The following is a 13,481-nucleotide window of genomic DNA, read 5'->3' on the forward strand; positions in this document are numbered from 1 at the left end:
CTCCCCCCACAGCCCATGCTCTCTCTCACTCTCTCTCTCAAATAAAAATGAAATCTTAAAAATAACAAAAAAAAAAAAAAGAAATCACATTTTTTAATCAGGTAAGACTAACTGACATTGTCCATTGTCCAGGAGCACATATTTGCATAAGAAAATGAAAAAAATCAAAGTAGTAGCTACTATACAAATCAGGAGAGTGGTTATTTATGGGAAGAGAGGGTGTTGGATTGGGACAGTGCACGTGGAGGGGTTCTTGGTGCGGGAGCAGAATTTTATTTCTTGACCTGGGCGGTATTGACCTTATAATAATTCATTAAACCATGCATTCGTTACGTGTGGCTTTTTGTATGTGTTTTCTTTTTCCATAAAGAGCTACAATATGCTTTAGTAATGAGTCAGTTAGGGATTTTCACAAAGGTTCAATGAGGATATTAACCGATAAAGGTTTTTGTAAGGCAATATAGCCGTATCTATCTATATTTCAAATTAACACCGGTCCCATGGGCTTCACAGGGTCAGAAGAAAATAAAATAATGAATGTGGCTCTGGATGGATAAATGTGAAGGTCTACAGACATGCCCAGCTAAAGATGAACACAGGCTAATCAAGCCCCTACTTAATGTCAGGGACAGTACTTCGGGACACACTCTGGACACATCCACTCCCTGAGCCCTTTACACATCTCTGTGAGATAATTACCATCATTTCCAATGTGGCAACAAAGGCTCAGAGGGGTTCAGTGACTTACCCAGAGTCAAACAGTCAACTTGGCCAGGACTATAGTCATAGCCAAGGGAAAGAACTTCTCACTTCAGAAATTAGGTCTCCAGACATAAGGGAACAAGGAAACACTAGCATCTACCCTGTCAATTTATCAAACAATGAAGAAGGATGAAACCCAATGATTTACTGAACAAAATGTAATGCTCCTGGTGACATATACGAGCAAGAAGCCCAGAGGTCTTGCGTGAGAAATTATCCTTTGTAGAAAGTGCAATAGTGTTAAATTCATTAGTAGTATCTTTTCAGCAATACCATAAATATTTTTAGAACATCTAAGTATTAAATGATTCTGAAATTTTTAAATGCATGATCATATAGATAGGTCCTTGAAGGGACTCAAAGTAAATCCACTTGAAAGACAACCAAATGAACGCCCAGCTAAAGATTCAGTGCACCCTCTCTAGGGGTGAAGCTACCAGCCTTATAGCCTCCGAGCACACTTGCTGATCCCTCCTGAGAGAGACCTAGCATCCTCCATCCACAGGACCACCACGTCTTAGCAGTCTCTGAGCCACAGGCAGAAGTCTGGCTCTTGGGTTTCTGGAGATGAGCACCAGGCAAAATTCTGGCAGGAGGAGGAGAAGCCGAAAAGAGAATTCACAGACATGAAAGTGGGTCAGGCAGGTCCCCAAGGGAAATACCATTCATTCCAAAGGCCATTGTGAGAGCAGAAAGAGCACGGAACTCAGAGTCAGGACATCTGGGGTCCTGACACCCATTTACTGGATTTGTGACCTCAGATCAAGTCATTTAATCTTTCGGAAACTGAGCCTTCCCAGGGTATAAAAGGGTTAATAGCACCTGCCCTGCCTACCTTTCCAGGCTGCTGTAGAATCACAGGAGAAAATAATTATAACTTGCAGTTATTGGATGCTTGCCTTGTGCCCAGCAATGGGGCGTGGCTTTGTATACTGTCGTGCCTCTTAATTCTCCCCCACCCTCTGGAGTGGCTCTGTTGGCGTCCCTCTTTTCCAGGGAAAGAATCTGAAGCTTGGAGAGCGTCACGGATCTGGGCTATTTAAAAGCAAGTTCACGGACTCTGTGCTCTTGACAGTTAGGCTATACTGCCTCCTGGTGCCCATCCCAAAGAAGGCCCTGTGTCTTTAAAACCAGGCAACAGAAGACACTTGGGCTTCTTCACAAGCAAAGCAGAAGGGAGGCTTCAGAGACAGCTCCAAGCCAAGACTAAGGGGCACAGGGAGCTCTAGCAATGTTGGTCCTCCACACCGACATGACAGAACAGCTTTGCAAATAGCACAAGTGAGCACTGCGTCTTCTCTGTGTCCCACCCCTGCCCCCAGGGGCAGCCAGCGATGCTCTCTGGAGAGGAGAGAATTTCCAGGGCTGCACAAGACAGTCAGCTTTTTGCAGAGGAGACAAGAGGAGCTTCTCAGAGCACAGACTCAAGGCATTTGTCACCCTCTGGGTGATGAGACAGCAAGCCCCACCGATGGTCCCCACAGCGACTGTGGAGCACGGATACCACAGTAGAGAACGCATGACACGCAGGGGCAGTATGAAGACCTGGTCCAAGGTTGGCTCTGACATTAACAAGTTGTGTGACCTTAGGTATCCGCTGTTGGGACCCAATGAGCTCCAAGTGCCCTACTGAACATGTGACTCCCATAGTCCCATCTTCTCTGCCCCACCTGGGCCATGCGGTCCCACGACAGAGGAAGGGACTCCACTCTTACGATGTGTCTGTAATGTGCAATGTACTGTCTGTCTTTTAAAAATAATAATGGCAGGGGCACCTGGGTGGCTCAGTGGGTTAAAGCCTCTGCCTTCGGCTCGGGTCTTGATCCCATGGTCCTGGGATCGAGCCCTGCACTGGGCTCTCTGCTCAGCAGGGAAGCCTGCTTCCCTTCCTCTCTCTCTGCCTGCCTCTCTGCCTACTTGTGATCTCTGTCAAATAAATAAATAAACTCTTTAAAAATAATAATAATAATGGCAGTAATAGAAGTTTCCAAGGGCTTCCTCTGTGCTGGACTCAATACTGAAGTGTCTTATGAATGTTGTAAAGATAAGTTATCCAGAACTGGGAAATGAAACAAAATGATTTCTCTTTCCAAGTCATGTTGGGGCAAAGAAGGGGGGCGGGGTGGGGCAGAGCAATCAAAGAGGTTCAAGGGAGACCCAGGAGCTGCAGGGAGGACCCAGGCTGCCACAGAAAGAGAAGCAGTCAGGTGAATGCACAGGGATTCTTCACAAGAGGTTGGGGATCCCAGAGAGCATTCAGGGCATGCCTTGGGGAGAAGGGCAGTGAGGTGGCTGGAGGGCTGAGGGTGATATACTCCTGTCCTGGCCAACTCCTACTCACTCTTCCAAACCCAACTTCAACACAGCCTCCTAGGGGAACTGGGGGCCAAGTCAGGTTTCCCCCTCACGCCATGTTCCCAAAGTGCTCTGTCCATCCCCTGTGACTACACTCTTGGAACTTGTCATTATCGGTCTAAGGTGCAACTCATCCTCCAGGAGGGTGGGAGCTGTATCCGCCCAGGACTGCTGGGAATCCTGCATGAACAGAACGCCTCACACACATGGTGGCTCAGCTGAGATGCTCTGGGGCTTGAGATGGGGGTGGGGAGGGGAGGGGATAAATGATCTGAAAATCCACATGAGAAAGCAACAGGAGGAAGAAATTATGTTTGAAGAAGTAGGGGTGTGAGGGGAGAACAGCAGCGTATAAAATAACAGAATACCATTTTGCTGGAACTTCTGGAAATGTTATTTCATTTTACTATGCCAGGCTTTCTGATGGGGAGGCAGGACCTACAATGAGGGAATTTTATCACTGCTTAGCTGTCAATGAGAAAATGCCTTTGCCGGCTGCTGGCTGATTCAAAGTTTCACGGTTTATTCTCAACTCATCATCTATTTTAAAAACTACTGACTTGGGCTTTGCCTCTGGCTTCCTAATAGTTCATCTCTCCTTATGCCTCAGGATTCCCTCTTACCCTCTACTTTACAATTTAACCTCTCAAATAGTCCCAGTTCCAAATAGTCTCACCTGCTGCCTACACACACCATCAAAATACCTTAGCAGTTTCATCATTTCTAATTTCAGGTTATACCTTCAGATTTGGCTTCTCACATCCGAAAACAGCACAAAAACCCTTAGTCGAGCCATGTATCCTGATTGGGGATTCAGGAACCGTGCTTTTGGTCATTTCCCCACATTTACAGAATATGTTCTGTCCATAGTTAAGTCTGATTTTTTTTAAGCTCATAAAATTATACATCTAACATATGGAGCAAGCATCAAACCAAATGTTGGAGGGACAGAGATGAATTAAGTAGTAACAGGAGAGAAACGTCTTCGCAAATAGGAAGGAGGGAGGGGAGACTGCTCTGAGGAACTGGTATTAACTTCTCTTAGAGACTGTGTGAAGGAGAAAGCGCTCGTTGCCCTTTTTCAGTGGGTGAAATCAAAAATCACAGCACAAGCTAGAATGATAGCTATCATTTTTCACTCATTAGGTTATAATAATATCTCGTGATAACATTTTTACCACCACTTCACTGGGAATTCTCTCATTGACTGTCAGTGCGCATGTCACTGTCACTGACACTTGAGAGAAGAATTTCTATCAAAAATTTTAATCAAAATTTTAAACGTGTTTATCTGGCAATTTAACTTCAGGTATCTGTCCTGGAGAAATACCCATGCATACAAAGAGACCAGTATAAGAATGTTACTCTCCTCCTCAAAGATACAAAACCCATTAACTACCCCCTCTGCCAGATAAGTGAAATTAAAAGAAAATAGCTCTTGGAGAGTATTAAAATCTGGGACCATTCATGTTTAAAAATAAAACAAAAAATTTAAAAATTTTTTCTTAAATTATAAAATAAAAAGCACGCATGCGAGTACCCATGGCAAACAGTTTGTTTTCTCCCAAAAGTCATTTCCCTGCCCTCCTGCAAACAGATGCCTAGCGCTTCCCCCCCCCCCACCCAAGCAACAGGCAAATAGCTATGTGCTCAGGGACAGGAGGCCCCACTGCCAGCCCATGGGATGAAGCATGATCAGTTTTATGAAAATTCATCCTTTTTGATAGTAATTGGTCTAGAGCCTGTGACCCTATTCTGCCAAGGAAACATGAGGGAAAGTCTGCAGGGAGAGTTCTAGGAGAGACTTTCTCCTTTGATCAAAAGGAAGAGAGGTGCCTGAGGGGCTCAGTCAGTTAAGCATCTGACTTTGTCTCAGGTCATGGTCACGGCATCCTGGGATCGAGCCCCATGTTGGACTCCCTGCTCAGCAGGAAGCCTGCTTCTCCCTTGACTGTTTCCCCTGCTTGTGCTCTGTCAAATAAATAAACAAAAAAAATTTTTAAAAAGAGACCATAAAAGCAAAGAAACAAATACAACAAAGGGTGTAGGTACTGTGACAGAAGTCCATCTCCATCTTGCTAGATGCACCGTGTTTGAAAGGTAGAGAAAGAAAAGGCAAGGAGGAAGCATTGGCAAGAACAAAGGTATGGGGGAGAAAAATAGCTGGGCTTATTCAAGGAAATTTCAAGTAGCTCAAGATTTCTGGAGCACAGGGTAAGCGAGGATGCTGGAGAGATGGGAAGAGGCCAAGATAATGGGCCTCTCTACCAAGCAAAGGAGCTTGAGTGTCATCTTACAGGACTGCGGTTGTGATTACAATGGCAGCGTCTCACACTCACTGACAGCTCGCTCTGGGCCAGGGGCTGTTTGGAGCCTGGTAACTAGTCCTAGAAGGCACGTCTGTTATTACGCCTTTTCCATAGTTGGGGAAACTAAAGGGTTTGGGAGAAATGAGCTGTTTAGGATTTTAAGCAAAAGGAGAGTGTTAAGATTTGTATTTTTGAAACACATCTCTATACGTACTCAAATATTTACAGATGAAGTGATACATCTTGGCTGGGCTTCAAAATAACCAGAGAGCTTGTGGGCGGGACATGAAGATTTCCAGGAGCTGATTATTGTCGGAGTGGAGTGATCCTTCCAAAGAGATTTATATTAGTATCTCTCCTTTTGTATACATTTGAAGTTTTCCCTAATAATTTTTTTTTTTTAAATCGTTGATGGGGTGACTCATTTGGAGAAGTGGTTGCCTTCAGCTCAGATCACGATCCTAGGGTCCTGGGATCGAGTCCCACATTGGCCCCTGGCTTAGCAGGGAGCCTGCTTCTACCTCTTCCTGCTGCTCCCCCTGCTCATGCTCTCTCACTTTCCTGTGCTGACAAATAAAATCTTAAAAAAAAAAAAACAAAAAAATCACTGACTGAAGTATGAACATCCAATTGAAAACCATGAAGCAGGAAGTAATGACGCCCAGCCAGGGGATTAACAGATGAAAGCTGATCAGAGGTGGGGAAGCAGCAGGACAGAAAATTAAGAGGACTTTTGAGAGAAAAATTAAATTGCTTGGTAACTAGGGTTTGTGGTGGAAAATAGAGAAAAATCTCTGGTTTAAATCCAGTCTCATGTACCTAGCTTAAAAGTGACTGGGTTAATGGAGGAGCTGTTCACATTAAACGGAATACAAAAACAAGCTTGGGGAAGTGGAAGGAAGGGTGTGGAAATGTGTTCAGCTGGGGTGTGTCAAGTTTGCTGTGGCAATAGGTTGGGTCTCCAAACTAATGGCCCTTTTGTGGAAGACCCTTGAGTATATACCCCCCCAAAGAAACTATCTGTTTACAGATTATCCACATGATCTGCAGTATAAACACATTTTGCACAACACGGGAGCTCTATTTCCTTCCCACAATCATGCACCATATACTGTGAGTAGGCATGCTCTGTCTCAGTGATCAATGTAAGGATGATGGCTTTAGGGACTCAGATGTTCAACCTCTCTGAACCTCAATTTATTTCCCTATAGAAAGGAAGTATCGGGGTGCCTCAGTGGCTCAGTAGGTTAAGCATCGGACTCTTGGTTTCAGCTCAGGTCATGATCTCAGGGTCGTGAGATCGAGCCCTGTGTCAGGCTCTGGGCTCAGCGGGGAGTCTGCTTGAGATTCTCTCTCTCCTTCTGCCCTGCCCCCTGCTCAAGCACGAAAATAAATGAATAAAATCTAAAAAAAAAAAAAAAAAGTTGTGACTATTAAAAAAAAGTTATCACTTTCCTTAAGAGGAACTATGTGAATTTCATGAGATTACATGTATATACTGACATCAGCAAAAGTATAGCGCCAGGGGCTCCAAAACGCTGTTCCCACCCCACGTTCTACCTTCTCCCCACGCCTCTTGTCCCAGCCCCCATATCCTCATAAGGGAATAGATGATGCTTGTGTCTCATGCAATTTGTGATGATTTTGGAGATGTACATGGGAGGCCAAGTAACCAATCGGGAGCTGATTACAAGTGTGGCAAGCGCTTCCCTTCACGAGCATCCAGCCACACCCGCTGGCTGAAGCGCAGAGACGCTGGCTACAAGCCCTCCGGTGGGCCACACATTCTGTGCAGACTTGAAAAGGGCCCCATTATCCTCACCAGAGACACACGCATGCACACTTAGCACCTGCTGACTTCTCACCTTGATTTGTCCAAACACCACCACCGATTTCAACAGACTAATAATTCTTTAGTTAACTGACCATTAGTGGGGCTAGGGGAGAGAGGAGTAGGATACACCAAAGATCTCAACTCGTCATCACTCCAGATAAACGGAGCACATCCTGCGAGGCTCTGGATGGCAACATATCACCCCACAGCTCAAAACGTCTGCACCCGAACACACAGAAGGCACATCCATGCTATTGTAGCAAGTGCCAACAGAGAACTGTGTAAATGAGATCATGACGGTGGCTCTCCTCTCCTCGAGGACACAGCCCGGCACCAGCAACAAGAAACAATAAGAGCCTGACTCAAATTCCCAACTCCCTTCGAGGGTATATAAACATTAAAAGACAAGACGCAGATTCAGTGGCATATCTGTCTGGAGAACAAAGAGCACATTTATCTATCTTAGAGATTAGAACTGGGGATTCTTTGCTCTGCCCCTAAGAGAGTGTAAAAATGATCTAGAGGCATTAAAAAGTAGTTAAGATTTCAACTCCGACTTCCATCATTTTCTCTAGAATGATAAATTCCTGTAAATCTTTACACTCTTAGGAACTGAAAATCGTATGCAGAATAAGCACATATAAGGCTTGGTATCCACATGTGAAATAAACAATGATGTAGCTCAAGTTAAACACAAAGTGATGGTAAACAGCTTATAGAGAGCCTTGCCTTTGCAGACTCCCAGTCCAATGCTGCCCTCTAGCACTTCTCGAGAGGAGTAAACACTAAGAAGTCCACTTGTTTCAGGACTGAAATTTTTAGCACCAATATTTACTATGAAGTTGTTGCCAAGAAGAGGGGACAGGAGAGGGCCTCTACAATTACACACAATAGCCCACCTTAATAGAAAATGTCCTTTCAGAAAGATCCTGTCATTCCATAACATACCATCTAGGGCTGCTCTAGGTCACCTGGAAAGGCCTTGAAGATGCAGAAGATGCCCTTCCCTGAGCTGTTTGTTTGAATATAGTTAACTGGGATCCATTACTTCTTTGGGCAGAGTCAGAGCCATTCTTTGTCACTGGAAAAACTTCCTCCTCTAACTTGACTTTCTCAGGTGCTCACAAGGAGGTGGGGTGAAGGTTCGTAGCCCCTACTTGATACTTTTCACAACTAATACTCCTTAAATACATGGTCTAATATCAGTTTAAAGCAAGGTTATACTACAGCCAAATTGTGCAACCAAACTGCCAACCCCAGAACCTAAATTAAATGGAACATTTAAATTGATGTACTAAATATTTCCAGGAAATCGGTAGGACACATGTGCCAGGATTTCATGGGACCCCTCTCCAACAAATACCAATGATAACGATTTGAAGTAAAACGTCCAAAAGTCTTCTCATTTCCATTATCATCATTTCAAGAAAACCTGGAAGTTCAAAATTCATTCCATGCCATTTTCTCACTGCTCTCACATGAAGCCAAATGACCTTACTAGCTCAACAGAGGTTGTTAGCTGATACCCTGAAATACCCTGAAACATGGAGAGCTCTCTGCTGGGAAAGGGGGAAATAGCAATTAGGGTAAACTGAAACAGAAGAATATCTGTCTGTATTATTCCTGGCTACAGACAGGTGTTTCCAATCTCTCATGTTCAGTCTGAAAAGAAACGCATCCAAGACAGTGTGTTTGTGTGTAGGTGGGAAGGAAAGAACATACATTTATTTTCAAACAAAAGTTGCTATTTGTTTATAAGACACCTCTGTTGACTTAAATAAGCACAGCTGGCTCGATACATCATTATACACATGTTATCACACATTCAGAAAGCTTCTGAGAAGATATATTGAGACAGGTTTCTCTTGTGGCTCAACTGGATCTGAGAAAAGAACAGAAGAAATTACACACTTGATTTATGGCTGCTGGTCACCCACAAATGTACGTGCTGGCTGTGTAACTGGGGAGGCAGGACAGCTAGGCTGCTTTCCCCTCTTGGCTAATGTGGTTTGGCTCAATAACTAAGCCTGTATCACTCCAGAGTCTCCTCAATCTATAGAAAACGTTCACGAATTTCAGAAAAGAGACGAAAAGGCCAACTGCAAAGCTCAACCTCAGAACTATCACATCTCCAAGTCAAAGATCAAGCCACGGAAAGGGAAGCATGTCCCATTGTTTTAAATACTGGGCAGCAATACTAATGACCAGCCATCAACTAGCTCTGTGACAAGCTACCATTAACTAGCCACGGGGCAGGCTACTTTTAATCTCTCAAGAAACACACAAAATAAGGGGTTTTGAGCTCATGGAAGCTATAATTTTATCTGAAGATATCTCTCTTGTGATTATGTCTATCCTTTGTGGATTAAATGTTCAGTAATAACAATTCTGATGACCGTTACTGAACACCATATTAGAGATCAGACCTCAGAAAAACAGATCCAGACTGTTGTGATTTGGAATAAAATTGCCCAAGGAAGGTTCAAGTCCAACTGGGCTCTTCCTGATCTACTTCCATCCTACTCCCCTACCCGAAGATACAGCAACCCAGTGGCAAAGAAACAAAGACCAGACAATGTGGTCCCTCTGCCAAATGACAGCAACAGATGTGAACCCTAAAACCTGAAGAATCAATAAAAAAGGATTTTCTTACTTCAAATATTCTTACTTCAAATATTCTCTTCAGAATTCTGAGTAATGGTGCAACCTGAAAAAGTAAAAGACAAATTATCTAAATAACTTTGAAATGATTACCCAGAGTACTGTCAATGAAAATGACGTTAGAAAGATTTTGGGGGGAAAAATGTAATCATAATCATTCTCACGGGGCAGCTAGGTTAAGACTTCTCAACCTGACATCCTGAAGGATCCTAAGGCTAATTCCTCAGATTTCAGTAAAAGCATTAAGCTTACTGCAAAGCATCAAATGGACTGTATGAAATACCTGCTCAGCCATACCCAGCAGACGTGTCAGTCCAAGCCACTTGCTAGAAATAGTCTCACTAGACAGCAATGCTCTCGAGAAAACTCTAATGGCCTCTGGTGCTTAAACTTAGAGGAAAGAGGATTCAATTATAATAAAACCAAAGCTTTGGGAGAGAATTTCTAGGTGCAGTAGGAACCTGCATTCTTTTTATAAAACCTGAACTGAAAGAATCACTCCAAAAATGACTGGGACTGAGAATGATGGGATCTATCAATTTCCCAGTGTATCCATTTTCCTTTCAAAGTAGAACTTGAGACCATAATACTGTTTGCTATATCCTCTCTTCACAATTATCTCCTCAAACCCAATTTATAATCCTCCTTTTCTTCACACCTGATTTCAGTATTTTGAAAGCAGGCCTTCTCTGATACAAACATAAACACAGGGTCCTATGTAGCATTCACCACCAACACAAGGGAGCAAGGACAAGTGCTCTGAGTGAAGTCACAGGCTCCCAGCTCCTCAGCTCCCCGGGAAGAGCCGCCTTGTCACCTGCATCTTCTAGCAACCGTGCAACCAGGGTTGGTTTGTTCCTGCTTTATAGCCAAGCATGCGGAGTGCAGAAAAGAAATGGATAGAGCATAACTTTTAGACATCTCTGTGGCTGACACCCTTATTTACAGCCTACAGCTGGCAGGGAAGCAGGGAAAGCAGCACCTCTTTCCGAAAACAAATAAAACAAACAAAAAATCACTTAAATCCAATGGAGTAAATAGTGAATTGTCAAATCAGCAAAGGTTAATCTAAACAGAAACCACCAACATAGTGGCAATACTTTTAAAGTGGCTACTCTTCCTCAAACTGACATTCTCAAAACGCAGCTTACCACTCCCTAATAAATAAAATTTTTTTAAAGATTTTAATAATTTATTTGACAGACAGAGATCACAAATAGACAAAGAGGCAGGCAGAGAGAGAGAGAAGGGGAAGCAGGCTCCCTGCTGAGCAGAAAGCCCAATGCAGGGCTCGATCCCAGGACCCTGGGATCATGACCAGAGCTGAAAGCAGAGGTTTTAACCCACTGAGCCACCCAGGTGCCCCCCCCAAATAAATACATTTTTTAAAAAATTAATAAATCTCCAGGTGAACTTTTCTGCTAGTCACATTTTATGGTTAAAAAAAATGCATTTCAGGGGCGCCTTGGTGGCTCAGTGGGTTAAGCTTCTCCCTTCGGCTCAGGTCATGATCTCAGGATCCTGGGATCGAGTCCCGCATCGGGCCCTCTGCTCAGCAGGGAGCCTGCTTCTTCCTTTTTCTCTCTCTCTGCCTACTTGTAATCTCTCTCTGTCAAATAAATAAATAAAATCTTTCAAAAAAAACCAAACAAACAAAAAAAGAAAAATGCATTTCAGGGGCGCCTGGGTGGCTCAGTCAGTTAAGCATCTGCCTTTGGCTCAGGCCATAATCCCAGGGTCCTGGGATCGAGTCCCAAATCGGGGTCCCTTCTCCCTCTCCCATTCCGCCTGCTTGTGTTCCCTCTCTGTCTCTTTGTCTGTCAAATAAATAAATAAAAACTTTTAATAAATAAATAAACACAATTTGTTAGATAATTAAGACAGTCCACTTAAACACACTATAATTAATAATTTATCTGATTATTAATTAAATAATTAAAGTAGCTGATCAATAAACTATAGAATTAATAAACTACACGTAAACACAGAACTGGGAATGTAACAGCAGTATCTCTTCATATTTTCAGGAGGTGACAGGTATTTCTGATGTTTAAACACAAATAATACGTACCTATAGAGCAGAGCCTTGCCCTTTTCATTCCCCAAGGCAAAATACCCACTTCTGGGAGAAAAATCCATGGTATGAACAAGAGAAACAGTTTTCTTTTTAATGACTGGGAAGTTTGAAAATACTGTACAGGAGGGAAGGTGAACCTGTAGGAAAAAACACAAAGCTTTAAATCACAACAACTGTGAACTCATCTTTCTTAAATTTTAGGCTTCATCTATATTTCTGCTGGAACAAAAAGTTCATTTTCATTACAGTACACACAATGTACAATTATCTCAAAGAACCAAAGTGTCCTGAAATTAAAATTGGCTCTTCCATGTGCTATTGACTGAGAGGGAAAGGAGGTAAGAGAAGAAAGTATCTATCTCCTTGATCCTTCTAATCTAGCATCTAGTATGATGTTCTACGAGACTCTGGTGTTTGCTGAGTGAATTAAAAAAAAGAATACACTCAAGTAAAACGTCAACAGTGGTACCCATTAATGTTCTAACTTAACAACCACAGTGAACAACACTAAAATTTGGTCACAGGACACAGATACTTTAATTATGAAGAGTCTGATTTTACATAACTGAGGCCCAGGAAAGGCCTACCCTACTATTCCAATAGCATATGATTTCCTTTCTACAATTTTCCTTTCCAACCTCTGTTATGTATTCCTTGCCTTTTCCAATCTCCTCTGAAGGACAAACTCATGAGAAAACCTGGTTCATCGAGTGCAACTGTGTTCTGATTTAAACAGAGCCAAAAGCTGACTTCTGGGCCACGCCTACGCAAGAGGAGGCACAGTCTCTTTCTCCAAGAGAGTCTACTTCTGGGGAAAAGGAGCCCAAGCCCCAGCCCAAGGCTGACACAAGCCTTCATCCAATTTGTGGATAAACCAAACCCCGGCACGAAAACAGTCACCTGAAGGAGACTGGAAGGTCAACAACTCTAGCTTTCAAATACCCTCCACGTCTTCTAAAAAACACAGCCCCTGGGGCGCGTGGGTGCTCAATGGGCTAAGCCTCTGCCTTGGGCTCAGGTCATGATCCCAGGGTCCTAAGATCGAGCCCAACATCAGGCTCTCTGCTCAGTGGGGAGCCTGATTCCTCCTCGCTCTCTGCCTTCTTGTGATCTCTGTCTGTCAAATAAATAAATAAAATCTTAGAAGCAAAACAAAACAAAAAAAACCACAGCCCCTTCGTGTTCCGGCACATGCAGACAGCTAGCACCCAGCTGTTCACCCTGGTGGTCTGTCACCCGCCACACTTTCAGATGAAGCTTGAAGACATTCAACCAAGGTGATTTTCACAGACCAGCCCTGGATAAAACCCAGTGATATACACACCTAGTAAACAGGTTTTGATTACTCATTAGGCCCTCTTCCTTCTGGAAGAGACTTCCTTCTAGAAGGCCTTTCGTCAAGAAAGTACAGCGTACAGTGAATCTCCAAGCCATCTCGATTATTCTCGACTTTTTCAGAAGGCAGGTTCTTCATGCACGGCAT

General features: G+C 43.4%; 1 protein-coding gene across 2 annotated transcripts in view; it reads right to left on the bottom strand.

Annotated features, from left to right (window-relative positions):
- Window positions 1–8,951: 8,951 nt before the first annotated feature.
- Window positions 8,952–13,481, bottom strand: part of UTP18 (UTP18 small subunit processome component) — a 42,123-nt gene continuing 37,593 nt past the window's right edge. The window contains exons 12-14 of one of the 2 annotated variants that reach the window (XM_044248656.1): window positions 11,993–12,135; window positions 9,929–9,967; window positions 8,952–9,142 (exon numbers count right to left, since the gene is read on the bottom strand). In XM_044248656.1, coding sequence (XP_044104591.1) covers window positions 9,943–9,967; window positions 11,993–12,135 — 168 coding nt within the window. In that variant the 3' untranslated portion in view covers window positions 8,952–9,142; window positions 9,929–9,942. Of the gene's footprint in view, window positions 9,143–9,913; window positions 9,968–11,992; window positions 12,136–13,481 lie in introns of both variants that reach the window. The other variant, XM_044248655.1, reaches the window with a different exon arrangement.

The sequence above is a fragment of the Neovison vison genome, chromosome 5 (assembly GCF_020171115.1).
Source record: "Neovison vison isolate M4711 chromosome 5, ASM_NN_V1, whole genome shotgun sequence".
Lineage (NCBI taxonomy): Eukaryota > Metazoa > Chordata > Mammalia > Carnivora > Mustelidae > Neogale > Neogale vison.